General features: G+C 36.8%; 3 protein-coding genes across 4 annotated transcripts; 1 reads left to right on the plus strand and 2 right to left on the minus strand.

Moving 5' to 3' along the window:
- Positions 1–228: 228 nt before the first annotated feature.
- Positions 229–4,883, minus strand: ints5 (integrator complex subunit 5). Of its 2 annotated transcripts, XM_039648770.2 has the most exons (3): positions 4,775–4,883; positions 4,551–4,637; positions 229–3,615 (listed from the first exon to the last, which is right to left on the minus strand). In XM_039648770.2, the coding sequence occupies exons 2-3, from the start codon at positions 4,625–4,627 to the stop codon at positions 591–593; spliced, it is 3,102 nt and encodes a 1,033-aa protein (XP_039504704.2). In that variant the 5' UTR covers positions 4,628–4,637; positions 4,775–4,883; the 3' UTR covers positions 229–590. The 2 variants fall into 2 exon arrangements, with proteins under 2 accessions (XP_039504704.2, XP_039504703.2); XM_039648769.2 differs by having other exon boundaries at positions 4,551–4,806.
- Positions 4,884–12,407: 7,524 nt separating this feature from the next.
- rarres3l (retinoic acid receptor responder 3-like) lies at positions 12,408–16,055 on the plus strand. The gene is made up of 5 exons (XM_039648777.2): positions 12,408–12,541; positions 12,975–13,008; positions 13,810–13,918; positions 14,067–14,335; positions 15,586–16,055. The coding sequence occupies exons 2-5, from the start codon at positions 12,994–12,996 to the stop codon at positions 15,703–15,705; spliced, it is 513 nt and encodes a 170-aa protein (XP_039504711.2). The 5' UTR covers positions 12,408–12,541; positions 12,975–12,993; the 3' UTR covers positions 15,706–16,055.
- Positions 16,056–17,086: 1,031 nt separating this feature from the next.
- scyl1 (SCY1-like, kinase-like 1) lies at positions 17,087–26,098 on the minus strand. The gene is made up of 18 exons (XM_039648773.2): positions 25,928–26,098; positions 24,995–25,135; positions 24,531–24,653; positions 24,225–24,445; positions 23,298–23,388; positions 23,014–23,169; positions 22,138–22,296; positions 21,909–22,016; positions 21,690–21,803; positions 21,311–21,466; positions 21,016–21,204; positions 20,814–20,889; positions 20,520–20,714; positions 19,417–19,535; positions 19,234–19,314; positions 18,325–18,666; positions 18,101–18,179; positions 17,087–17,969 (listed from the first exon to the last, which is right to left on the minus strand). The coding sequence occupies exons 1-18, from the start codon at positions 26,033–26,035 to the stop codon at positions 17,845–17,847; spliced, it is 2,583 nt and encodes an 860-aa protein (XP_039504707.2). The 5' UTR covers positions 26,036–26,098; the 3' UTR covers positions 17,087–17,844.
- Between the last annotated feature and the right edge of the window lie 1,052 nt (positions 26,099–27,150).

Genomic DNA, 27,150 nt, shown 5'->3' on the forward strand with positions numbered 1-27,150 from the left:
CAGATGTGCATCTAAAAATGGAGCGACAGAAAGCTCTCAGATTTCATCAAAAAGATCTTTATTTGTGTTCTGAAGATGAGCGAAAGTGGGTCAGTAATGACAGAATTTTCATTTTTGCGTTTAACTAGACAGACTTGTTTGGTTTATGTGGCTTTGGCTTTACTTCTTATTTTATACCTATTTTTTGTATTTCTGCCAAAAAACAAACAAACAATCAAACAAACAAAAAACAGAACAGGCATTTTTATGCAGTTTCATTTATTTTAATTTTTCCACACAGCAACAAAAAGAAAATAGGGAATTGCAAAAACAGATTTTTTTTAAGTGTTTTACGCTGATATAAGCATAAATCTTTTTTTCAGTGCTTCAAAAAAACCTCTACAGAAAGCTAGACAGGACACAAAAGGATAAAAAGCTAAGCGGGGGGGGGGGGGCTGGGGGAATTATCTGGTTAGCTCTTTCTAATACATAGAAATATCAACTTCACACCCAAGTTAACAATATGTAGAAAAATATCTGAATACAAAAAAAAATGTCTGTGACTCTGGAACCAGGCGTTTTAACACAATTTCTCATAATTTGACAATCCATCAAACTTGAAACCTCCAGCAAAGGTGTCCTAGTCGGTCAATGTTCTTATGCAGAACACTGTGGATGGGTGCAATATAGCGTGCAACATCACCATCCCGTGAAAAGTCACGAAAAAAAATTCCTTGGTCAGCACAGAAGGTAAATTTCTGCGGCATTGGGCTGTTACCCCGCATGTACTCCCATACGCCTAACAGCAGTAGTCTAACTTCAAAGGGTGAGAGGAGAGGGAAGACCTCATGGATGTTACTCAACACTGGTGGTAGTAGCTGGCCTTCGCCCATACATGATACAAGCAAACATGAGGTCTGAAGGTGCCAGGGGGAGTCTGACACTGCTGGTTCCCTTGATGCTTCCCAGTGAGCCAGTAAGGTGGAAAGTAGAGCCCTTAAAATCACAGAGCAGTAGCACAGAGCAGGACGTCCAGCTGCGACTACCCGGAGGAGGTGGAACAGCACAGGGTTACTTTCAAAGCAGCGACGAATGTGTATGTCTCGCTCAACTGTTGTTTTCGCATGTTCTTCTGGAGGCCAGGACAGTTCTCCATTTGCTACATCTGGGCAGATGTTCTCTACCAGGGTTACAGCAATTACCTTTGCAGCTTCAGCATTAATTGGGGGAAGTTCATCAGATATGAGAGGTTCACTAGAAGGGAAGCTGCCATTACTGGTACCTACAGCAGAGCCATTTCTAGCATTGCCAGAAGGGCTTCCTCCACCTGAACTACAGCACCGAACCATGACTGCAAGCAAAGTCTGCATATTCTGATTGATTCTATCTGGGTCTGGTTGTGAGGGAGTATACGGAGGTTTCAAACCCTTTCCAATTACTCCAGCATGGAAAACGGACCACACATTACCAGAGAAGTTAACAGAAGTGCCAAATTTGCAGTTGACATCCAATAGGGAGATGCCCAAGTCTGGAACAAGGTTGGGCGACTGTGTGGTGTCATCACCTGGGTTTTCCTGCAGACCTCCAAACAAATTCCGGTTGCCTTTGTGCAGGGCTCCCTCAACCAGTTGTTGCAGCACAGCTTTTTGTGTCAAAGAAGAGTAGACCGCAAGACGTGACAACAGTCGCATGGAGTAGCCCACTTCCTCTTGTCCAAATTTAAGGCTCTCACCTTGCAGTCGTAAACACACAAAGAAATGTGACACTGCTGCTCTACATATCAGCAACAGATGAGCTGGAGAGCAAGCTCTGGGAAGCTGGCTGCACGAGAGCAGACGGACAGCTGCCTTGGAAACCATGTTGTCGCCATGAAGAAGCAATGGGCAGAAATCCTGAAGGTGGCTGGAAACGGCGACTCTGACTTGTGCGGCCATCGATGACTGAGATGAACTCCCCGTTGTAGCCCCTCCATTTTTACGATCCTCCTCTTGACTCTGTACTGCAGTAGCCAAGTTGTTCAGGAGTTGAGCCAACTCTTTGTTGTCAAGGGTTTGAGTGTGGATCTGGGCAACACAGCGGGCTACTGTTGAGGGAAGCAACCCAGAAAGTGAAGTGGAAAGTGGGGTGTACAATTGTGAGGCTAGAGCGAGCTCCTCTGGGTTTCGGGCTTGAGTGAAGAGCTGACACAAAGCTTCAGTGGCCACGCTCGGGCCGCCATACACCGATAGCAGATACAGGAGCTGATGCAACCATAGGTGCCTCTTCCGCTCAAGCCGGAGAGTTTCAGCACACAGATCAGCAATGTGTCCCTGGAGCTCCTCTAGAAATGGGATCACTTGTGGCATTGCTGAGGCAGCAGAGGACTGTGGGAAGGGTTCATCACCCTCTGGACGGTTGTGCACCAGCTTGTGAAGATGTAGCAGAAGCATTTGCAGTAAGCGGTCACAGGCTTCTCGAATACTATCATGGGGAGAGGGTGTAGGGCCTGATATAATCACTGAAGATGGTGTGGCAGTGTCCGTAAGGAACTTTAGAACCCTTGCTCCACCCAAAGGGCTTTGGCTTATGAGATGCACCGCTAGACCCAACATATTCTCAACTTCCTCCCGGGGCAAGGCCTGGAACTGAGCCTGGAGTTGAACTAGGACAGGCGGTCTGAGAAACTCCACCAGCTCTGCAGAAACGGCACCCAGGAGAGTAGGGGAAAGAGCAGCCAGTTGAAGCAAGAAAGGCACAGTAGCCCTACGGAGATGAGGGGAGTTCTCCCACCCGCCTGCCCCGGATGAATGTGGAGCTACATTTTGAGGGGGTGGAGACAGACTATCCTGAAACATCCTGAGAAGCTCTTTCTTGATGCTATCAGAATGTCTGGAGGCCAAGTGCCCAAGGATACCAACCACTGAGCCTATTTTGGGGACTCTACAGCTCTTGTCTATTGTCTGCTGTTGGTTGACCTTCTCAGAGGAGGAATACCCATGCGCATAAAAGTCTTTGAGGCCACAAGCCAGCACTCTGCTGATAATAGTGCCAGGAAAAGCTGAACCAATGTGAGCGACAACCCAGTCAAAATGAGGGGAGTGTTGGACAGAGGTATCCAGCAAGGCATCCACACAGGCATCGGGGCACCAGGCCAACATGGCTGCTAGACACTGAGAGTAGCACTCCATAAGTGAGCGAGTGGCTGCACACGACATCCAAAGCTGCAACAGCTCATTCAGGCTGGACGAGTGAGGAGCTGCCCGTCGTCCAGCATGCTTGCTGCTAAGCTGGCCAAGAAGGTCTACGGCCCATGTGGACACAAGGGGAGCCCAAGCTTTAGGACTAAGCTTGATAAATTCTGAAAGGACTGCATGGACTTCTTTAATAACATCTTCCAAATTGGTTACACTGGTGTTGCCTCCTCCACTTGTACTGGTACCTCCATTTTCACCCTCCGCCTCCAAATCTTGAAGAAAGGACGCAACATATTCATCATAAACTCCCCTTAGGTGCTCCAAGACAGCTCCACGGCAGGCTGGCACAGTTCGAAGGAGCCGTACTGCACAGCGGGCATGATCCCGGACACTGAGTTTCCGTCCCTGAGTCTGGTCGACGCCGCTGATGAAAGCTTTAATTTCTAAAGCCAGCTCTTGAGGGCTAATGGAAAAGGGAAAAAAGTACAATTGGTACAGAATTTTTTACAAAGAATTAGAATTTTTAAACACTAATGCACATATCTTAACATAACCCAAATTTCTTTATGCAGCTTATACATCATGTCAAGCAGTAACAGCAGTGAGACATGCTAGGCTATATTTTATCCTGTACTACTTTAAAATCATGCCATTTTATGACCATGTACTTACTGAGAAACATGGAATGTGTACTTTCAAAAATGTATTCATAAGATATTTTAAATGTTTTAATTTAATTAAATTATTAATTTTAATATAATATAGCAAAAACAATGGTTTGAAATATGTTACATCTGTGCTGCTTAATGGATTGTTTTACATTTGTAATAATAGGCTATTTTAGTTTCCTTTCCAACAAATCATATACAGCATGACAACAGGCCACTGTTAAGGCATATTGACACAAAATGTTTAATAACTCTTAAATGTTTAATGTATCCTTTTCTGGGGTATAACTGTGGAAATGTTTATAAATATACTACTAATAAATATATGTTAATTAATTATTTAGAAATTTAAAGCTGTTAACAATTACCATGATTGTTTTTTATTTATCTGAAATAACAGAAATGCAATGACAGAAGGCAATGAATGGCACTGTGTGCAACCAAAATGGACATACAAGCATTTTCTAGTAGCTATGCCTTAACCTGTACTGACCTATTAGACTGAAATTGCAAACAGCCTGCAGGCTATATATAAATTACTATATATAGCCTACTTAAAGACGAGAATAAGAATGAACAAATTACCTTAATGACAGTAAAATGAAAACGACGTCGTTCCTTTATACAGATTAGTTAATGCAATTAAATGCAAACTGGAGTTTCTTCCATAACCTGAAGCATTATTGTATGAATTAGTGGCAACATGTATGACCATTATATTATTGCTCACCTGTAATTGTTTAGAGAAGTGTGGGAGTGAGACTTCTGCATGGCTGACATGGTATCCCCCTCGAATATCGCGGACATCGTTAATATTCTTCAGCAAAATACACCATGAAAATATTTTATTTACATAAAAAATAACAACTACAATAGCAAATTGTGAGTGAAAAGTAAAGCCGTTGTCACTTTTAATCAACACCGTTTCAATAAATGATACACCAACTCACTCACATTCTTTCGCCACATGGGAAATGACGTTGTGGCTACAAATATCGCCCTCTGTCGTTTAGGAGAGCTCTTTTGTTTGAAACTTCCCACAGCTTCCGATAATATTGCAGGAATATCCATCCGTCTCAACACCGAGTAAATAAATATGGGGGTCAGATTTATGCAGAAATAAGGACAATTCTCAAGGTTCACAAAGTTTCAAGCACCACTGAAAGTGTCAAATTAAAAATAAATCACAGGATTACAGGACTGTATAATTATTAAAAATAAGTTTTTAGGAACTTATCACACAATGTTAATAACAATGCTAATTGTCACAAAAAAAAAATACATATACTTTCTGTTTATTCTTATAGGTGTGACAAGCAGTGGAGATTGGTGGTTCTGCAGTGGCTGGCTTTGGAATTATTGCTGCTGTTGCTGATTTTGCTTTTTTTGGTTCAAAAAACAAAAAAAAGCAGAAACACTGAATATTGGGTAATGAAGAACTGAAAGCACAATTGTGGAGGTCTTTTGGAAGTCAGTAAATTATTTGATGCTAATTATTTAATGATTATTTTGATATTTTAGATTTAGTTTTCTATTAAGCTTTTAAGCACTTTTATAATATAATCCAAATGCAAAATTTGACCATCATCTTCAAACAAACTGCTGTGTTTCATAAGACATGGTGTTTCAAATTAAAAAACAACAACAACTGATTAACCTGAAAACCTGCAGACTAGCACAGACAATCAGAATGACTGAACAAAATTTAAAGTTGTTACTTTTTTAAAAGAGTGTCAATCCAATCTTGGTGACAGATAATAATAATAATAATTTGTTACATTTTACAAAGCTCTTTTTTTGCAGGTACTCATCCACCTGAATGATGCGATGGCAGCCATACTGCGCCAGAACGCTCACCACACTTATTGGTGGAGAGGAGACCTTGATGAAACCAATCAGTATATAGGGATGATTAGGGGCCCATGATGGACAGTGGCCAATGGGCAAATTTGGCCAGGATGCTGCTTAAACCCCTATTTTTTTCTGAAGGACATCCTGGGCTTTTTGGTGTCCACAGAGAGCCAGGACTTTGGATTAATGTCTTTTCCAAATGACGGTACTCTTTGACAGTATTGTCCCTGTCACTACACTGGTGCGTTAGGACCATAGAGGTTAGGACCCACACACAGACCACAGGGTGAGCACCCCCTACTGGCCTCACTAACCTCTTCCAATAGCAACCTGGTTTTCCTAGAAGGTCTCCCATTCAGCTACTGACCACCTTAAACCCTTCTTAGCTTCAGTGGGCAACCAGTCTAGGGCTACAGGATGATCTAAGGCTGCTGGCAAGAAAAGACTTTACATAGACTTGACACACACGCACGTCACTACATAATTATGCCAGCATACATATATTAATCAGCATAATGTTGTTTAATCGTTTTGACTATTTCAAAGGAGTATGATACTAATTTTTCAAAGGAGTATGATACTAATTTTTCAAAGGAGTATGATACTAAATTTTTGGCCAACATTTTGTTTAGTTAAAAAAAGTCACAAACCAGTTTGTATTTTTGTAAAGTTATCTTTATCACACTAAGATTGTGTGAACAACAACTTTTGAAACAGTGTAACTTTTAAAGTTTATTTTTGCATTGCCTCAGATTTCTATTGTAAGAGCATTACTGTAAACACAATGCACATTCATACCGTCACACCGCAAAACATAATGCCACTCCTAAACAAAACAAAACAAAACAAAACATTTGAAATGGATTAACTGGATTAAATTATATTAGCCAAACAACAATTTTCCAGTCATCTACGTATATCTTATACAGTAATTCAAGTCTTAGCCAAATAACCTAGCTTAAATTGTTACAAAAAATAATTTAGAAAGATTCATTTAGAACTTAAAAGTTCTTAGGGTTTTAATATATTCAAATGTATAATGGGCCAAGACAGCAAACATTCAAATGTCATAATTTTAATTGTTTGTTGCATTGTCATGTTACCCTGATGATTTCTTTCTGTGATGACCCTGTGCACCATGTGTATTGGCCTTGTTTCATGAACAGTTCACTTATTAACTCGGATGCATGATGTGGCTTTCTATTGTGCCTGTCTTGTGATCTGTACATTTTAAACTACAGTAGTAAAAAGCAGATTGTGGTATTTCAATTAGGTATAATAAACATCATATTACTTAAAATGAATAATCAGTTATGGGTTTCAAAATAAGGCAACAAAAAAGTTGCCTTATTTTGAACATATTTGAAAAACATTTTTACAGTGAATTTCTGGCAATATTTTTTTACAGTGTAGCCTAGTGTACAGAAGATTGTACAAAGTTTGATAAACTGAACTTGAGAGTAACAAGTAACCACACTGTCATATATAGGGAATGAAAAGGAGGTTTGAGAGGGATGTGCAAGTGGCTGGCTTGAGACCAGAAATCACACTGGTAACTTCTATAACAAAGTACAATCTCATAAGCCTAGAAAAGTAATTCAACTCGTTTGATATTTAGAAGGAAAGATATTGATTAAAACCTTATTATAATCACTCATTACATATACATTGAATCAGCAGTGGATTCCAGAATACACCCAGAATTCAATATAATAAAAGTGACTTGACTTGCTTGACAACAATCAACACAAAGGTTTTGTCATAGTTTTAAAACCAGCAGATCTAGCTAAATATTGTTTAGCTAACTAGCTAAATAAGGAAGTTATTTTTACTAGCTACACTGTAAAAAATTTCTTGTCAAATTAACAGTAACTTACTGGCAACAATTATCCAGTACTTGCTGTATTTCATTTAACAGTAAAATTACCGTAACACTAACTACAGTACTGTTAAGCATACTGCAAATTAAATAACATTATTTTACTGTAATTTCTTACCATATTAAAGTACAGAATTACACTGTTAATTTTTAATAATACTGTATAGTATGAAATGTTATTGTATTTATTTTATAGTGCTACTGTGTAACCTGTAGAAAATTCGTAGAAATATTATTTTAACTGTTAATGGGAAATAGAAAAAAGAACAATTGAAGCTTTAACTGCACAAGGTTTATTGTGTATTTTCAAACACATTAGTACATTTACATAATATACATTTAAATACATTAATACAATTAAATACATTAATAATAAAAATGTAATATAATACAATAAAAATCATGCATGACAATCATGAACAATTATGCATAAATGCATGCAAAAATTATCATGAACAGGTAAAATAGAAAAGATTAAAGGGGTGCTATCTGATCAATCTATTAGAAAGATAGTTCATAACAACTCATCCACCCACTCCCTGCTGGGGTAAAACAGCTTAAACTAGTCTAAGATTGTCTATTGGTTTGAGATAGACTGTCTAACTGGTCACAGTTGCTGATTTTAAAGGGTTTTTGGCTGCTTTCTATCTAAGGGACCAGATTTGCAGGGCTGGGAGACACATAAACTTATAAACTATAAAAGCTTTGACGAGTAAACCACCAATCCAGATGAGTATTACAAAATGACAAGTTATCCAGTGTCCTTTTAAAAAAAAAACTAAAACACAAAACAACCTCATCATGCACATGTGCCATGAAAAACTTGCATTACGGTATCAATAATTATTTATATGCAGACTTATGTTCTAACTTTTGAAATAAGAAGTTGTCTATCCAAGCTTTTATGCAATTAAACCTTAAACTGTACAGTAACGTTTATTTTCACACAACAATTCTAAACAACTTGCAGATAGACAAAATTCACAGATGGATAAAAATCCGTTTAAAATGTTCTCAGTGGGTCAGTACTGGACCAAGGTAAACGTTAGTAGTTAGATAAATAGAATAATTAAATTAGATTAGATTTACAATTCATCGGTCGTCAAGATGGATAGGGGTCTTCTTAACATGCACAGCTCACACCTGTGGAAAAGGAGAACAGACAAGACAGTTAAAATATAGTACGTTTTTGTTGTTGTTTTGGCTAAACAGCAAAAACAGACAAAATGATGTCTAAAGTGTAATTCACTTAATACTAAAATCTTGTTTGTTGGACTGTTGTTTAAAATCAATTCATTTACGATCACGTGAAAACGTAGGCTAAATCTTGCTTGTGTGATACTAAGTTACATGACTTAAAAAAAGCTTGACAAGGCATCGTTCCCTTCAAATGAGTACATGTCAGTTTACACATAGTAAAAAAAAACAATGATATTATAGCCGACAATACTGTAGTATATGCAGTGAATGGTTCCTACCGGAACACCCCCAGGCAGTTTGTGTAGTTGGTATGACCCGGGTTTTTTTTGTTGTTGTTGATTCTAAGTTCGCTAGTAAAGTGTTCAACACCAGGCTAACTCCCTCGTGTATGTGTCGTTAATGATAACCAAAGATTAACAAAGACCACAACAAATACTGTAAATGTCACACATAGCTTTGTATTTTGGACAAAAATACACCTTGGGCGCTTTCCGCGGTCCAACTTTATCACTGAGGTAACGTTAAGTTAACGTTGAACGCCAGGTCAGGATTTACACGAAAATAAGCGTGAAAAAATCAATAAGAGGAATCGGCACTTTAATTTTATAACAATAAATCCGAATCCTAACCTTGGATGTCCGATTTCAGGATACATTTATCGATTATCAATTCCTAACCCCTGTAAGTCATAAAATAATGAACGTGCAGGCGCTTCCACCGACTTAACGTGGTAAATAACAAAATGATTAGACCATTTTGACCGTATAAGAGGTTACATATGAAATATATGTTAATAAAATCACATTTAATCAAGTAAGGCTATCAACATAAAAGAAATCCGCGTCTGACTTATTATAGAACATTCCGCGGCCACTTCTTTCTAACGTTAATCTGTTAACGTAAGTAACTCATATGGTTTGCATAAAAATATGAATTACTAACCAGATGTATGGCGAAAACGTTGCCGACCGACAGCGACGCGATGCACGGCCTGCGTGTTCTTACAGAGGGAAGGGAACTGAAGAAGAGTCGAGTTCTTCATAAAATGGCAGCTTGTTGTGGTTATATTTTTCGCGGTCATTTCGTACTAATGTATTTGAATTTACAGTAACATCCCAAATGACTACATTGAAGAGTAGCCTATTAAAATGTCTAGAATAGATTAAATTGAATATAGAAATCGTGGTCAGCTATTCTAAATAACTTTAAAGTTATTAGCTAGAATCCGTATGCATACACATTATAAGAATTATTACTTACCAGATGAAGAAGTTGCAGGTCGGCAGAAAAGACAGCAGCACCACTGACACGACAGAGAAACTCTTCCAAAGTCAAATATGCTCTCATGCACACCCCACTGACATAAATTATGTCATAAATTATGACTGTTAATGGTCAACCAGTGCTACATTTTTATTTTAAATGTAAGAATAACATTAGTAGGCTAGCAATTTTACCCGTGGAACTGTGTGTGGTGTTTTTCGCGGTCAATGCACTGCTGTATTTAGATTAACAGTAACTGATAATTTCCCAGAATGCATTGCAATTCTACAGTAACATACTGTCAACTGTGTGCACAGTACATAACTGTTGAAAAAACAATTTAATACTGTGAAAACAACTAAATCTACTGTAACTTACTGTACATAGATTATACAGTAAGAAACTGTTGAGAAAAACAGTATAATCCTGTGAAAACAACAGAAATCATTTACAGTGTAACTAGCTAAATAAGGTAAATTAGCTTATTACTAGCTAACTAGCTAAATAAGGAAAAATATTGATTTAATACCTTATTATAATCCCTCATTATACATATACATTGAAGCAGCAGTGGATTCCTCCCCTTCAATATAAATAAAAGTGACTTGAATTGCTTGACAACAATCAACACAAAGGTTTTGTCATAGTTTTAAAACCAGCAGAACTAGCTATTGTCACCATGGCATCAATCAAGGTAAACATTTTTATGCAGACTTGAAAACAATACACTGAAATAGAAAATGGGTAAAAATAACAATTGTATGCTGTTATACTGATGATGGGTTTTGAAATGCTTTTGGCTTGCTTTGAGCTTGCTCAGTTGGGGTTATTTATTTAGTGTTTAGCAATGTTGTTGATCTGTGTTGTGCTACTTACATGTTATCACTGTGAAGCTGCTTTGATACAATCTGTATTGTGAAAAGCGCTATATAAATAAATGTGACTTGACTTGACTTGACTTGAAATAGCCTATTTTAAACAGGACGGCTATTGATTTTTATTTTACTTTTCAATTCTGCATTTTTTTTTTTACCTTAAAGTATTGATAAGGCCATTATATAAATAAACATATTTAATGTACATATTTGCATTTTAAGAATAATTTATAGTGCATTAGAAACCTTGTAGTTTTGTATATTAAATGTTGTTAAGCTAATGTTCATGGTGTTATTTCAATTTTGTGTGATGTATTGTTTTTCACTGTACTGTTTAGATACTGTTTTTGTGGAAAGGCCACATCTTTTAGTTTATTTCTGGCCAATTCAGCAGACAAATTTAACTAAGGGTAATTGTTAATTGTTTTCAACATAAAATGCAAGCTTTTCACCTATGGCTTTATTATTATACAAAAATATTGAGTATTTATAGAGTAAGAAAATGTTCTCTGCTTTTCTATTTCACCATACTATGGTGACCATAGCTGCAACTGGTCAAGCCATGGTGAAAGAAACTTATGGATGTAGCTGGTGTTCAAGGCTCAATGTCCAGCTATTTAGATTATAAGTATAAACCTCGCCTTTACAACAAAAGCATTAAAGCATTAAACCGGAGCAATGTCCATAGTTGTTAACATAGAATATGCAACTTCGATATAACTCAGATATACATGTGTTTTGTATTAGTAATGTATTAGGTTTACTCCATGTAAATCAATGAGTTAATTCATTGATACAGAGCAGCATTATGATAAATTACTTGACATTATTTTCTCTCCCTTTGCATAAGCAATAAAAGCAGTCATTGGATTAATTCTTAGTAGTACGTAGCCTACTTTTTTTAAATGACTCGTGGACTATGAAAGCAGCATTGTTCAAGATAAGAGAAAGGTATCACAAAAGACAGCAAATTGTTGGATTCCTCATCCAGAGATTACTGTAGATTATGTGTCAAGACATTGTACTTGGGACAGATTCCAGTCACTGCATGGCACAACATGCTGAAATTTCAGCTGACCATAATTTACAGACTTCTAAAGATTTTGTTCATTTCCATGTCTTATCATATTATTAGTTATTAGCTTCTTGATATATATTTAGAAATTATGACAACTGAATAAATGTTTTATTGGATAAAAAAACAAACGAAGTTTTGATACACATATCGCTTTAGGTGCCAAAAATATCCCACATCCTCCTTGACAACAAGGTGTTAGACGTTTGTTAGATGTTATGACAGTTGACTGAACATTTTTTCAACTATTTAATACATTTTATTAGCCTAAGGAAGTCAATACATAGACCGTTGGTGCTATATAAGAAAGACAAGTTGATATATAAGAAATATGTGTCTCCTAAAAAGTACAAAAGTAGTATTCCGGATGAAAAAAATAAAACGGCAGTAAAATTGTAGATAGATAAAACCATCATCAAGGACGTCATGATGTCTACGCTTTAATGTCCCTCACGCTGATTGGTCGAATTCGCCCTGTCAACAGTCACCATCATCAGCTGATGCATCGCTTAGTCTCTGATGTTATTTTTTACTTCAGACAAACACGGATTGGGGCTCATTGAAACATATACATAATTGTAAGTATGATTTCTTAATTATTTAGTTACTTATGTGCTCGAGTACGCAATGAAGATCGTGTTCAAAGCATGGATCAGAGCAAGCTGTTTGTTTATTTATTTGTTTTTAGCTACTTGTCGAGTTGTTCCTATGTGATGTTTTACCGATGTTCCAACTTTTTTATTTCTTTTATTTTTTGTGTATAATCGCCTTCATATTCACGTAGGCTACATTGGCTATAATATGAATAAATTCACAGAACGTTCTTTTACGTAGCGGGTTATATTGTCGCAAATTTGCTGCCCTCTCAAGTCATTGTTGCCTATAATGGGAAAATAAACGATGTGCATAAATTCAACGGTAAAGAGTTCCTGTGATTTGATCACCAAGCACTGATATTAGCACTTTATGGAAAATGGTGTAACATGTATTTATTGTGTGTGTTTCTCATAGGATTAGAGTATAGGTTGCCATGGCTTCGACAAAGGTAAAACTTTTTTTATTGCAGTTTGGTAATTATGTGTGCTTATTGCTCAAGGTCTGTTCAGAGGAATTGTATTAATGCAATAGAGATAGAATGTTGTTTTCCAAAGCAACAGAAAAGGCTAGATGCATTTCTGAAACAAGATTGCGCAGATACGTTTAGGAAAAGTCAACCAATACTTCAGCAAGCACACTTTCACTTTCTTTTCTTTTTTTATCTATTCACAAGTGGGAAACACTATATTTTGTCCGCTGGCAAGCCGCAGAACGCCGATTTAATGCAACACAAATACAGTAGTAAACTCAAGTATCGTTTGCATAGCGCATAATAGCATCATATTAATAATTTAAAAAGACCCTTTCATTTATAAAACTGTGTGTAGGATCCTTAAGGCTATGTGCCCGAAAGCCATATGGCGTGGTAAAACACTCATAAAACTTAACTTATACCGCGCGTAGCCTACACTATAATCTAAGCAAAATTTTTCTTATAAATTAGTTAGCGGAAGATTGTGCGCACATCCTGTCTCCTCCCCGAAATACCCATATATGGATATCCAAAAATTAATATGGCCTGTTGAGGATGATGACAGAGTATATTGGCTTTCACTTCTTGTCAATACGTTCTTTGATGATACTTCATATCGACCCGCGCCCATCACTAGTAGAAATAGTCATCGTGTTAAAGTGACCATCAAAATAAAGTGAAACCCACAAGTGCAATATTTGGTTGAGTTAAACAATATCATATATTATTGAGAAGATAAATGGTTCTATCAAAATGTAACAATATGTTGTCTCTTAGCATGATAAGAAGCCGGAGCCTGGAGACCTCATTGAAATCTTCCGAGGCACATATCAGCACTGGGCTATTTATGTTGGCGACGGTTTTGTGATTCACCTGGCACCACCCTGTGGGTTATTTACAATTACATGCTGCCTTTTGAGTTTATCTTGAATTTAATCAAAAAAAAAAATCCATTTAAGTGACAACTTTTTGAACATGTAAAGGTTAGGCATTTTATATTTTTTGTTTTTACTTTTCCATTTCTTTCTCTCTAGCTGAGCATGCTCAAGCTGGGGCCTACAGTATGATGTCAGTACTATGTGACAAAGCCACAGTGAAGAAAGAAGAACTGTATGAAGTAGTTGGCAATGATAAATACCGCATCAACAACCTTCTGGATGACAAATACGAGCCACGTGCCGTTTGTGTTATTCTACAGGAAGCAGAACGTTATTTGAATCAAGAACTTCCATATTGTGTCTTTAGAGGGAACTGCGAGCACTTTGTTACAGAGTTGAGATACGGAAAGGCACATTCCCGCCAGGTACAGTTTGAACATTCAGAAAAATTCATAGAAGTATGAATTGCAGTGCCTCTAAAATTTGCAGACTGAGTCCGTTGCTTTGGTCAGTTACCATTTTATTAACATTTTAGCTTTTCTAGTAAACCTGTATTCACACTCAATGAAATTCCATATAATAATACTGAAGTGATTTTATAATGACTACAGAGAGAAGCAAGCATGCAACAGTGCTAGCTAGTAACTGATTACATGTAATCTGGATTATGTAATCAGGTTTCAATAATTAAGTTCATGTAATTAGATTCTATTATGTCTAAAAATGCTTATACTCATCAGACTACAGTAATTTTTTGATTACATGTTATTCTCGCAATGGCAGTCAATTATTCATGATTCATCGATTCTCTCCCAACTACTACTTTTTTATCTTTTACTTATTCCTTTCTAAAAAAAAAAAAAAAAAGGTCTACTGCTTCTATACATTCAGAAGTTCTTTCAGGTTTGTGGAATTGCACACACAGACCTAGCAGCATTTGATCACTGAAATTATTTCCATTTTAAGAAGTGTTTCTCAGTATTGCAACAATGCATATCTAATAGACTCCTGATGAACACATTTATTATCTGAATTATCACAGTGAGTCATTTAACCATGCATTACTGTCATTGGAAGGCTTTTGTCTTTCAAGCACATTCAAATGTACAAATTCAGCTGAACCTCCTTGACCTTATATATAGTTAAGTTAGTTCAATAGTACAATTAAGCCAATAGTAATAATAATACTTAAGTTCACAATTCTCTAAAGTTGGTTAATAGTCACATGACATCCAGGTAAAATTTGTATGATTTACTAAATAGCTTTTTATTATACTGCACAAAGTCTGCTTTGCTGCATTATAGCAATAGAAATAGTTTAAATGGCACTATAAACAACATTTTAAAGAAGGATTTAATTAAACAATGCTTTGAAATGGACATCTGGTGGGCTGTTATCTGTAAATATGCACATTCAGCATGTGGCAACTTTTTTTTTTCTCGCAAATAAGACCAATTAGTAAGTCTAATTGGATTTATTTATTTATTTACAAAATAAAAATTTGAAATTTATTAAAATACCAACATTATATGCATATTTACTTTTGAGTTGAGCCCTGCATACTACGCCATGATTTCAGGGCTGTTTAATGGTTAAATATTTAATGTAGGCAACAGTGATGGGCACTTAGATGGGCACTTAATTAATATAAATGCTTTCTTTCCATTCTAATAGGTTCGTAAAGTGGTGGAAATTGGTGTTGGAGTTGGACTCTTTGCAGCGGTTACCTTTGGAGTTCTTGCTGCTGCTTCAGCTTTTTTGGGTTCAAATGACAAAGAAAAGCAGAAAAAGTAAGGACTGAGAAATGCAAAAGTGCAATTGTGGAACCCTTTGACATTTCAAGTCAGTTAAAGTCTATTGCATTTGATGTAAATAATTAAAACATTTAATGTAGTAATTTGGCAGGCTTAGTTTTGTGAGCACAACTTGAAATATTCACAAGCCAAACATTCCACCTGTTCTGTTTGAGAACAATAGTGTATTTCCCAACTTATAAATCTAAAATGATTATTTTTTTCTACGGGCTTCCAAATGACACTTCCAGCACTCTAGCTGAATATTTAAAACAGCAAGCTAACTGTTTGAAAAAATCCTAAAACAAACTGCCACATTTATATTTTTGTGCCATTAAATATTACACTATATACTAGGTGTTTGTGTGTTTTTATTTGTACATTTTGTGGTGTTCTATAATCTATACCAACATATCGGAGTGAAAAAACATGCTATTTATCAACTCATTTCTGTACTTTCCATTGTGCAAGATCACAATATACATCGGAGGTTTCTGTATTGCTGGCCTGAATTTCATCTGCTCAATGAGACCTTTGTTCCCATTTTCTGGCAAATACCAAATTCTTGCAACAACAATCAGTGGGAGGCACTTGAACAACCCACATCAGTGACATCTTTCTGTTGAATATCTCCATTGAAACAAATTAAAGTATAGTTCACCCAAAAATGATAATTGTCATCATTTACTCACCCTGTATGTATTTCCTCCTCCTGCTGAATATAAAATATGATGTTTTTGGAGAAAATGTGTTAGTTGATGGGCCCCATTGACATTCTTTAAAATAACTTTTTCTTTTGTGTTCAGCAGAAGAAAGAAATTCATACAGGTTTGAAACGTCTTGAAACAAAACATTTTGGGTAAACTATCCCATCAATGACTAAAATCATAAAAAATAATCCTTAATTTTTGTCTGTTTATTTTCATACCATATATTTCTATAATCATTTTTTTCCTCCCCAAATTTGAATCACATCCTTATGATAATAAATAAATAATAATAAATCCCAGTAGTTCATCATTCCTGCACAAGGTTTTTTAGGAATAATTTTAAAGATACTATAGAAATGATTTATACAAAATGTAGCCAATTAAATATCGGCTGAAGCTAAGGACAACCTTTTTTCTAACGCCTTTTTTGACATGACTTAAAAATAGGAATTGAACCAAATGTGTAATTATAACACTTCCCTTCCCCCATTTAGTCACTGCACCATCTGAAGCTTGTTCTATTTTAAATCTGCACTTTCTGGGTGCCATCTCACCACTGACAAACAAAAAAAATGAAAGGCAACATCAGTTCAGTTGGACCTTCGTTGTTATTTGATGGACTAAATTCTGTGAAACATTGCAACTAAGCAACAACATTGATTACAGCACATCTCCAAAGACAGGCTCCTTTTTATTATCATAAATATGAAGCTGAATTTTGCATGTGTTTATACAGTACATGAATGACCCCTTCTGAAAATATTGCACCAGATCTCACAGACTGTCTCATTTACTAAAAACAAAATTATCTGCTGATTAGTTTATTTTACAACATAAAAAGTAACGCCTACTAGGAATGAAAAAGGCACAAACCAGAAATAACATCCACCTCACCCTGTCGTATGGCAAGAAAAAAACCACAATGTCACTCATGAGTTGCAGTGAATTCTTCCTTTGCTTTGAAAATATTCGTCTGTTTATACATGCTCTATCAATGACATTGTTCCACCTAGGATCATGATTAAGTTTCTCTACATCATCCATTTTCAAAAGTCCTTCAAGTCCACATTCAGGGCAAATCGGTCCATATTTAAAGTATAATCACTGTGTGTACATACAAAGATTTCTAGGATTATATTGTTCAAATTTCCCTCGACTCCCAATACTTCTCAAAGCAGTGAGTTCATGCACACTCAGTAAACTATGATATTGTGTAATATAAAAATCATAGTACTGTGAGGAGAGTAAAGGAATATCATAGTTTATGGTGTCAGCTGTTCCCCAGAAAGATTTGCAATTCTTCAAAGTTGCCCAACATACAGACAGCTGTGAGGCTTCTCCTCCTTTCTGACATCACGGAATGTTTCTTTAAAATAATCTCGCAGTCCTTTCATCTTCAAATAGTCAATGTTCTGCTGTACCTCCAGTGCTCAGTCCAGTTTGCGTGCGCCCAGTTTCAGAGGACCCTTTGCTGCCTTGCGCTCTGCACGTTTGGCCTCCAGCTCCTTCCGCCTTTCTTCTCGTTTCTTCTTTGCCAATTCTGCTTTACTTAAACCTGAGGGAGAAAGAGAAAGTGATGTTATTTGGGCTTTACTTTGAATTTCCTCTAATTGGCAACACAAGAATGAATCTGAATTTTTAAAATACGCTTCAATGTGTAACCTGGCGAAACAAAACTACTCTGACCCTGATCTCCATCCAGTGACTCCCAGTTTTCTTCTGTTCCCCAGTCTCCAGCACTGTCTGCGTCCCAGCCATCAGACTTCTGTGGACCAAAAACACACATCTTATTTAAGTGACCTGCAGGGATAAAACTGGGCTGGAACTGTAATGTGAAATGGAGTTCCACCACCTTTAGCAATTCACAATTAATGAAAATATGACCTACATTTCCTCCACCAGAGCCTTACCATAGTACTTCGTTGTGACACATTGGAGAACAGATCGGCTGTTGTTGACTTTCCTTCTGCTCCATCCCAGTTATAATCGCTGGCCAATCGTACCCCTTCTTGCGCAGCACTTATGCTGGCACCCTTTGGAGCCCCAGTTGAGGATTTTTTTTTATGTGTTGGCGTGAAACTCTCAGCTAGACCACCATCATCATCCCAGTCGTTACCCCAGCCCTCATCAGCAGGTGAACTTTGACCCTGACCATCTGCATCTTTCTCATTAGACCAGCTGTCGTCGGCATCCCAGCCTGAGCTCCAATCAGAACTCTGCTTCTTCACTGCCTCAGTGGACTTCCGACCCACCTATGGAAAGATATCAAGTGTATAAAAGATAATAAATAACTTTAAATAATTTCTTTCTTTATTTGTGAAGTGAAATATGAATAAATAGTATTTTAATGTCAATTGTCAGCATTATATTGCAATACATATAAGCATATTATTTTTAATAGCCCTATTCGCACAGGCTTAGTGCTAGTACTAGTACTTTTCTGATGATTTTCAGCCTTATCTTTCTGCAATGTGTAATTGTATGGTGTATAGCGATATGACCCAGCACCCAAAATATTATCAAAACACTGGATAAAAAGGCGCACATGAAACAAAAACCTTGAAAAAAAAAGATATACGATCCCGCCAAATCACAGAGATGCCGATTCGCGTGGGACTAATATTATCACAGGACCTCGGTGTTCGGTGAAATATGGTAGGTTATTTGCAGGGGGATTTTTTTACTTTACAAATTACAGACATGGCTGAGTTGCACAGGATTAATATCAAAGACAACCTCCACAATTATTACAAATGACTAGAGGTCACCATGTAATATTAATATAGTCAGTAAATAGACATGCATGCAAAATCACCTACACTGCTTTTCTTCTGTGTTGAGGACACTGCCGGCCAATCGGAATTCAAATCGTCTGGATCTGTTTGTACTTTCCCAGGATCCTGTAGGCACAGAGATAAGGAATTATTTACATTTCTCAGTATTCATTTGTATGCTATGTTTTTATAGTATAAAAGGTCATAATTTGAATAGCCATCAGTCACCTCAAGGCTTCCCCAATCTTCATCATCCCACCGATCTCCAATTGGCTCCACTGTTTCCTCATTCGATGTCTCTGATTGAATCCTACGTGCACTGGAAGTCTGTGCTCTCATTTCTGGGCCTAAAAGGAAAAGAGGAAGTTGATGAGATGATAACTCAACACATCTCATTTCAAATATTTTTTTCTGCTTAAACTTTGTTTGTTTTTTAATGAATATTTGGCTGATTTGTAAAAAAAAAAAAAAAGTCAGATTGGAGAATAAAGCTGTTTGGAAGGCTGAAAACTAGGTCATAAAAGATCTAATTAACCATTCAGAAATATGTATATTAAATATTGTATATTAAAATCTCTTATTGAAAAGTGATAACTGAATATTGCAAATCACACTTCAATATCTCTGCATAAAGAGAAAATAAAATATAAATAATGTAAATAAAATATGCATAAAAATGCAAAATGTATTTTAAAATCTCAGAATGAATTTTTTTGGAAAGGTAAATTTGTTAAAACGTTTTGTGGCAACTGGGTTATATAACTCACGTTCTTCCTATTCAATATTTACTTCCTTGATAATCTTCATTACACTTTCTTTATTTTAGGTCACTCTTTTCTGAAATGCGACATCCTTGATGACTTATGTAGCCAACAAATGCGACCTTCAGAGGTCACCCTCTCTGAAATGGGACAAAAGGGGCTTTCACCCCGGAGGAACCTTTTCATAGTTCCTAGAACTATTGGCGAATGTTCCCGGTTTTTGGCGCATTCGCACTGCAGGAACTAGGGACGATTTTAGTTCTAGAAACTCTATTTAGAGAAACTAATTTAGCACTAAAGGAACTATCCGTGATTTTAGTGTGCGCTGATTGGCCAAGCGCAAGCGAAACACCAGCACCCGCCATTTTTAAAAAGGCTGTGTAAACACCGATACAAACATGAAAAACAGTGATAGGTGGACCTCTAGGGTACCAAGCCAAACATGATTATGGATTTCTGCTCAGCTACCAACTTTTCAATACTGTCTACTTTCTATGCATAAAAGTTCTATCTAATAACGTATTATACAGGATACTCTGGTTCCTAGAACTAAGTTTTCTTGCAGCACACCTTTGTTTTCATTATTTGTGGTTACTGGTGCAGCAGAGGGTAGAGATGAGGTGCTGTTTTCAGCAGGCAGTGCTTCCGAACCAGCCGGAGCATTTCGGATGAGTTTGGAGGTGAGAGATGAGACGCCTGTTACCGCCCATCCTGCCCATGTAGCAGCTGACCCTCCTGTCTGCGCTGATGCAGTCACATCCTTCTCTGCATTTGAACCATTTAATTACATTACCATTACATCATTTGAGAACTGAAAATTTTAGTGAGCAATCCTTTTAACATAAGGGACAACACATGCTATACCTATTTCAGATAGTTTAGAAGGGTCTTCAGAAACCGTCTCCAGCTTACTGAGGAAACTTTTTATGGCTTTGAATGCCTACAGAACAAAAAACTATTTTTGAATTGTAATTTTCAAAAAACAGATTAAACACCAAACCACAGAACATATCAATAGATACTGTGTCATTGTGTACCTCAATTCCTGCAGTGCATTTTTCTTTACCTGATCTCTGACGTTTTTGTCTGGATCCACAGTCAGTGTGCACAGTGTGGGCAGGATACGATTGGAGCTTTCAGCCACACTATAGTACTGATGGGTGGCAGCGAATCCTAGCACGCCTGCTGCACGTGAGGCAGGAAATGGATCTTTAGTTGCCCGTGAGAATGCAGAGATTAATACACGCTGGCGCATCTGAGAAAAAAAAAAAAACACAAAGGAAAAACAATGCAAGATTGACATTTAGAGAAAAAAATATGCCTAAACAAATAGAATATTATAGGTTGTTAGTTGAAGTTACCCCAGCATTGAGGTAGGGGGCAATTTTGCCCAGGCAAACAGTGGTGTTGCAGCGGATGGGGCCTTGATCGTCCCGGGCTTGCAGTCGTGCAAAGTGACGCATCAACTCTTGATTTAAATTGGTCTCGTTCAGTTTAGGGGCCAACAGAAGCATTGACTATAGGAACGAGAGAAATTAAGTCATTAAAAAACATATTAAAGACTAATAAGCATGGTGCTTGTAATGCCATGGACATGAGTTCACTTCCCAGGGAAAGCATGAATGAAAAGTAAGTTGCTTTAGATAGATCCATTTAAATGCATAAATGTAAATGTATGCCACTATCAATTACACTAACTGAGTGTCAAAACACTGGAGACAAGACAGAGTAAACAAATACCTTTACAGTCTGCTCTCGAATGGCAGGGTTTGTGTCTGTGAAACCATGAACCACGTGTGGAAAAATCTGAGAGTTAACAGCTGCTTCATTCAAATACTGAATAAACTGCTCCATCTGATAAAAGAAGAGACAAAAAATCATTTAGAATTGTGAAAAAGTCTATGAAAGAGTTGGGATAACTCTTACAAAATCTACAAAAAGCATTGAAGTCGTGTATACCTGCTGTAGCAATCGTATCCTCATGGCACGGTCAGTGGAAGAGAACATCTTCACTATGACTGGGATGATTTTCTGCTGGTACTCCTCAGCTGACAAATACTTTCCTACCTACCACAAACAAAATATCGCTATAACGGTATTAAAGGAACTTGCTGCTTAGGATGCCAACCTTCTCTTTACAATGAACAACATGGGTAAGAGTCAATGCAATACCAAAAATGTCTTTTACCTTAAATAGTGGTGTAAGAACGACAGCGCCAGCATTGCCAAACTCAAAGGCTGTAAGGAGTTGAGGCAACACTTTATGTTTACAGAAATCTTCAGGGAAAGAATCAAGATTCTCACTCAGGTCCTGGAAAAACTGCTGCTTCTCTGCAGGTTCTTTAATCTACATAAACACACACACACACAATACTGACCTAAATATATATTTACAATTTAAAGGTATTAATGAAAATACATAAAACAATAGAAAGCAATATACAGAAAACCAGCAAAGTAGTCTGAACATTCAATACAGAATTTGCATTGCAACCTTTACACTGTAACATGCAATACAAATAGTAAAAGATCACCAAAAACAGTCTGGGTTAGTAAGATTTTCTTAAAGAAATTAAATAATTAAGTGTCAATAAACACTTACAATGTTGCAAAAGATTTTGATTTCAAATAAATGCTGCTCTTTTTAACTTTCTATTAATCAAAGAATCCTAAACATGTATCAGTTTCCACAAATATATGAAGCAGTACAACCAATTTCAACATTGATAATAAAAATAATAATAATAAGAAGAAATGTTTCTTGAGCACCAAATAAGCATATTAGGAATGATTTCTGCAGGAAGTAATGATGCTGAAAATTCAGCTTTGAAAATTCACAGAAATAAATTACATTTAAAATAATAATAATAATTATAATAAAGAAAAGAATTATATTTTAACTGTGATAACATTTCACAGTACTAGTGTATTTTCAGCTTTGGTGAGCACAGGATACTTCTTTTAAAAACATACAAAAATCTTACCAACCCAAAACTTTTGAATGGCACTGCAAAACAACACAATACAGGCCCTTAGAATAAGCTTAATAGACTGATTGAAATACCTGTATCTCTTCCAGAAACAGACAGCTCTCCACAAAGCTGTTGTTCATAAAGCCTCCAGGAGATTTACAGTTCAGTAGGAACCGAGCAGGGTTGGGACGAATCTTTGGGTTTGCACCCACTAACTCACAGTAATGTGGCACTAACTGCTTTGGGATCTGTGAGGGGTAAACAAGGTGGTTTAAAAGACCATGAGGATACACAGCTTTTAATCTGTTTGTCATAATAAAAACTACTAAAACAAAGCTATAATTGCAGTTAACACTAATCAAAATTGATCTGGTACCTTGCCCAGAGATCGTAACGAGGAGGCACGTGGTAAAGTTCCATTAAATACTTCCCAAATGAGACAACCGAGACGCCACACATCCCCTGTCCTGAGATCATAAAGAAATGCACAACAATGAGCTATGGCTGATTACAAATGCATTTCAGGACCAGTGGTCCAGTACCAGTCTAGGGTGGCAAAGAAATCCTCATTATTCAAACAAAAAAAATAAGTTTGACTATAAAGTAGTACCTAAAGTGCCTAAAACACAACAGAATACAATTAATTGCACTCAATTGTAATTGAGGTAGTGGTGGTCAAATATACGTATCAAGTAACACTGAGTGAATTTAACTTTTTTTTTACTAGACGATCCGTTTCAAAAATTGCAACTGAAAAATTAAACACTGAATTATTAACACTCAATTGGTCGCCAAAATAAATTAATTGCAACAATTAAACTCATTACAATTACAAATTACAAAACTCATTACAAATCCCCATGTGCAACAATGCGAATATGATAAATGTGTAAAACAAACACCAGAATGTACAATTGATATACACATCAATTAAATGCAATCCATTTCCATTTGTACTCTTCCCAACTTGTGCAAAAATGTGCCAGCTTTCAAATACAATGAACAGGACTCACATTCACCAATGAAATCTGACAACTGTACAGCCTCATAAATTTTGTTTCTAAAAGCTTGAATCATGACAAAAATAATTCAGGCTGGACCAGCCAATCCAAGTGCAGCCATAAGCACGTGTCTCACATTGAGTGCTGCACTTTCTCCCAATCAAAGTAATAAGTGCACTGTCTTTGTGTATCTAAAGTATTTGAAGTCCATTCAGAAAATGTAAATAGCATACAGGGAATAGTTGGGCTGAAAATGAATAAAGAGAACTAGAAAACAAGAGTTTTCTGTTTGTACAAGTTACCATTTTTCTCCACCACTGCCGGGGCTCTCTGGGGGATCATATCTCTCCATGTCAGGGTTGATCACTTTAGGTGGTGGTAAAGTGATGGAGTCTCCCTGATCAGAGCTCACATGATCCAACCCTCCAAGCTTCCATTCACCAGCACGGTCCACAAAGACGGCCCACACGCCCAAGTTATTATGGTTGAGATGGCAGTCGTTCACCAAGAAGCTCAACGCTTTCTGATGGGAAAGGAGTGACAGCAAACTGTACAACTGAACTAATGAATGATAGATTTATAGCCAGTGAATTTACTTCAAAACTAACCACAATTTGATGAAGGCCCCATGACACCTCTAAATCACTCGCACCAGTCTTCTCCGCCTGGACCTTCAAGTGTGCAGCCAGAGGGGTCACTGGCTCTGTGACGATGTACAAGCTTTTCTCGGTCTGATGTCCAACAGGAAAATAAAGTTTTAATAAAGAGTTGTAATAAAAATGCCTTTTCAATAATTACAATTAGGATACATCTAGAACGTAAAAAGTTTGTGTAAAATCCCCCACTAACATACACGTGTCTAAAATGATTCTAAATATTTGATTCGGGGATTATTTCTTATAATAAGAGTCTGGTATTGATAAGGGGTTACATTCACAAAAACCTCACCTCAACCTGAATAATCAAGATGAAATGAGAGCACAAGAAAAGATGAGGCATTGTTTGAAGAGAACAATCTTCCTATGATTCACAATCACAGATCAACTTCATTTAATCCATACAAGGTCCTTACCTCCAACCCATCTACGTAGGACAAGATGTTGGGATGTCTGAGAGTTTTGGTGCGTTTGAAAGCCGCTTTGGCAAGCTGCGTCTGCTCCTCCGTTCCCTGGGAAACCTCATACACAAAGACTGACACCAGCTCACCAGTGGTCTGGAATAAGAAGGGGGTACAAGTTGGGTTAAGTTACAACTCATCTGTATACTGCAAAGAAGAACAGTGCAATTTAGGAAGATTTGCACAACCAGAATGTCCTGATTGACTACGGTAGTTTTGAAATAAACCAAGCCACCAATACAGCCCAATATCAACAACTCAATATTTTATGCCGTCCTGGTGACTGATCTGTCATTATAATGTATATAAGAATATGATCAATAATTATTCATGCATCCAAATAAATCTAACAAATTTATAAATATAATATGTCAATAATTCTGGTAAATGGAGATCAGATACAGATATGTCAGGAGGACACGTGTACAGTACACAATAACAGTGCAGCTTTTTTGCTATCATACATCATCATACAAGTGCTGGCAGTGTAATTATCGATACAAATAAAGTATCACATAAATAGATTAATGCACACCATTGTGCTTAGTACCACAATAATATTTCAGCTATTATGTGACAGCAGTTTTCTGTTGACGTGGCCACAGTAATGTTACGTACTCTGTTAAAAGGATGATCAAATAAACCTATTTTCTGCATTTAATAGTCTTAATATCTAACCCATATGACTCAAAGGATATTGAGCCATGAACATAAAAAATATACAAGCTCACAAAGAAGTTAAATGTGTTTTGAGTTGCTATTTCGCCTTTGCTGTTTTATTCGCTCATGCGTAATGCGTGAGCGGGATGTTGCTAAACTTTAGACCGAGGACTCAGCGGCCTGCTGCGACACTATGTGCTTTTATATTAATATGTCAAGTAATTTTACCTTGCGCTTTCCCCGACTAAGGGTCCATATGCCTGACTTTTCTTGATTTTCTGGTAAAATTTCATAGTTGAAGTCTTTGGTAGGATCCCGTGCGAAAAAGGACCACATCCTTCCCCGTCTAGTCCAGCACACGGTGTTGCTGTAGGACGGACAGCAAACCAATAGAGGGCGCAACTGTTCCGACAACCGAGAGAATCTCGAGAATCCGCAAACAAATGTCACGTGACCCCTAGCATGCGCTATGCTATGCTTAGTTCGGAACAGCATGCTAGTGAGAGTATTCACTGGTTTATTTTGTACGTGCAATTTTTAGTTCCGTTATTATCTTGTTCTAGTTATAGTCATAGGTTATAATGTTGGCATGAATTCCAATGAAGTTGAGATAATCCAGGGAAGACCGGGTCTTTATAACGTAATTTGATCCAAGAGTCTAATTCCAACAAAATGTCTAGCACTTATTTTTTGTTGTTTTCTCTTAAATTTGAATATTTTTCTTTCGGATAATATTTGTTGATTATGTCCTCCACACTAACAATCATAGATTATATTTTTACGAAAGCTGGGTTAGACTTAACACAAAACCACACTAACGTAACATTCAGACGATATACGATACAATCGAGTTTGTATTTGAAATATCATTCAAATCTGTATTTTTAATATAATTTTGTACAATCTTTGACACATTATCTTAAACAAAATATATATATTTTTTTAAAAATCGCTGGCTGATAATGGAGGATAAAGAAAATGTAGCATCATAAAAAAAGAAAAGTCATACTATGTATTTGTTAAAATATTTCGAACCCAGACAAAGATGAAGTATCAGTTTTGAGACTTCGACAATGTGATTTATCAATGCAGTGGACCGTTTGTAACAAGGTCAAAATGATAAATGAATTGTGGTGAACTAAGTTACACTTTATTTTCAGTGACCATGTTATTGTACTTTCGGCAAGCAAGATGGCGGCGCCCATAGAGTTAATTTATAATAATTCAATGCATAATTTATAGTTATTACTAGACTAAATTTAACAGGTGTAACAATGGCACTGTAAAATAGTGTTGCTGCAAACTATTGTTGGGAAAAAAAAAAAAACCATTACATCTGTAGACTGTCAATGGGCCTAATACAATTCATATTTATTTGTGTAGTGATTTCACAATACACATCGTGCAAAACAGCTTTACAGAAATGCACTAGTCCACATTACCATTTAGAT

The sequence above is a fragment of the Pimephales promelas genome, chromosome 9 (genome assembly GCF_988280905.1).
Source record: "Pimephales promelas chromosome 9, fPimPro1.hap1.1, whole genome shotgun sequence".
NCBI classification, from domain to species: Eukaryota; Metazoa; Chordata; class Actinopteri; order Cypriniformes; family Leuciscidae; genus Pimephales; species Pimephales promelas.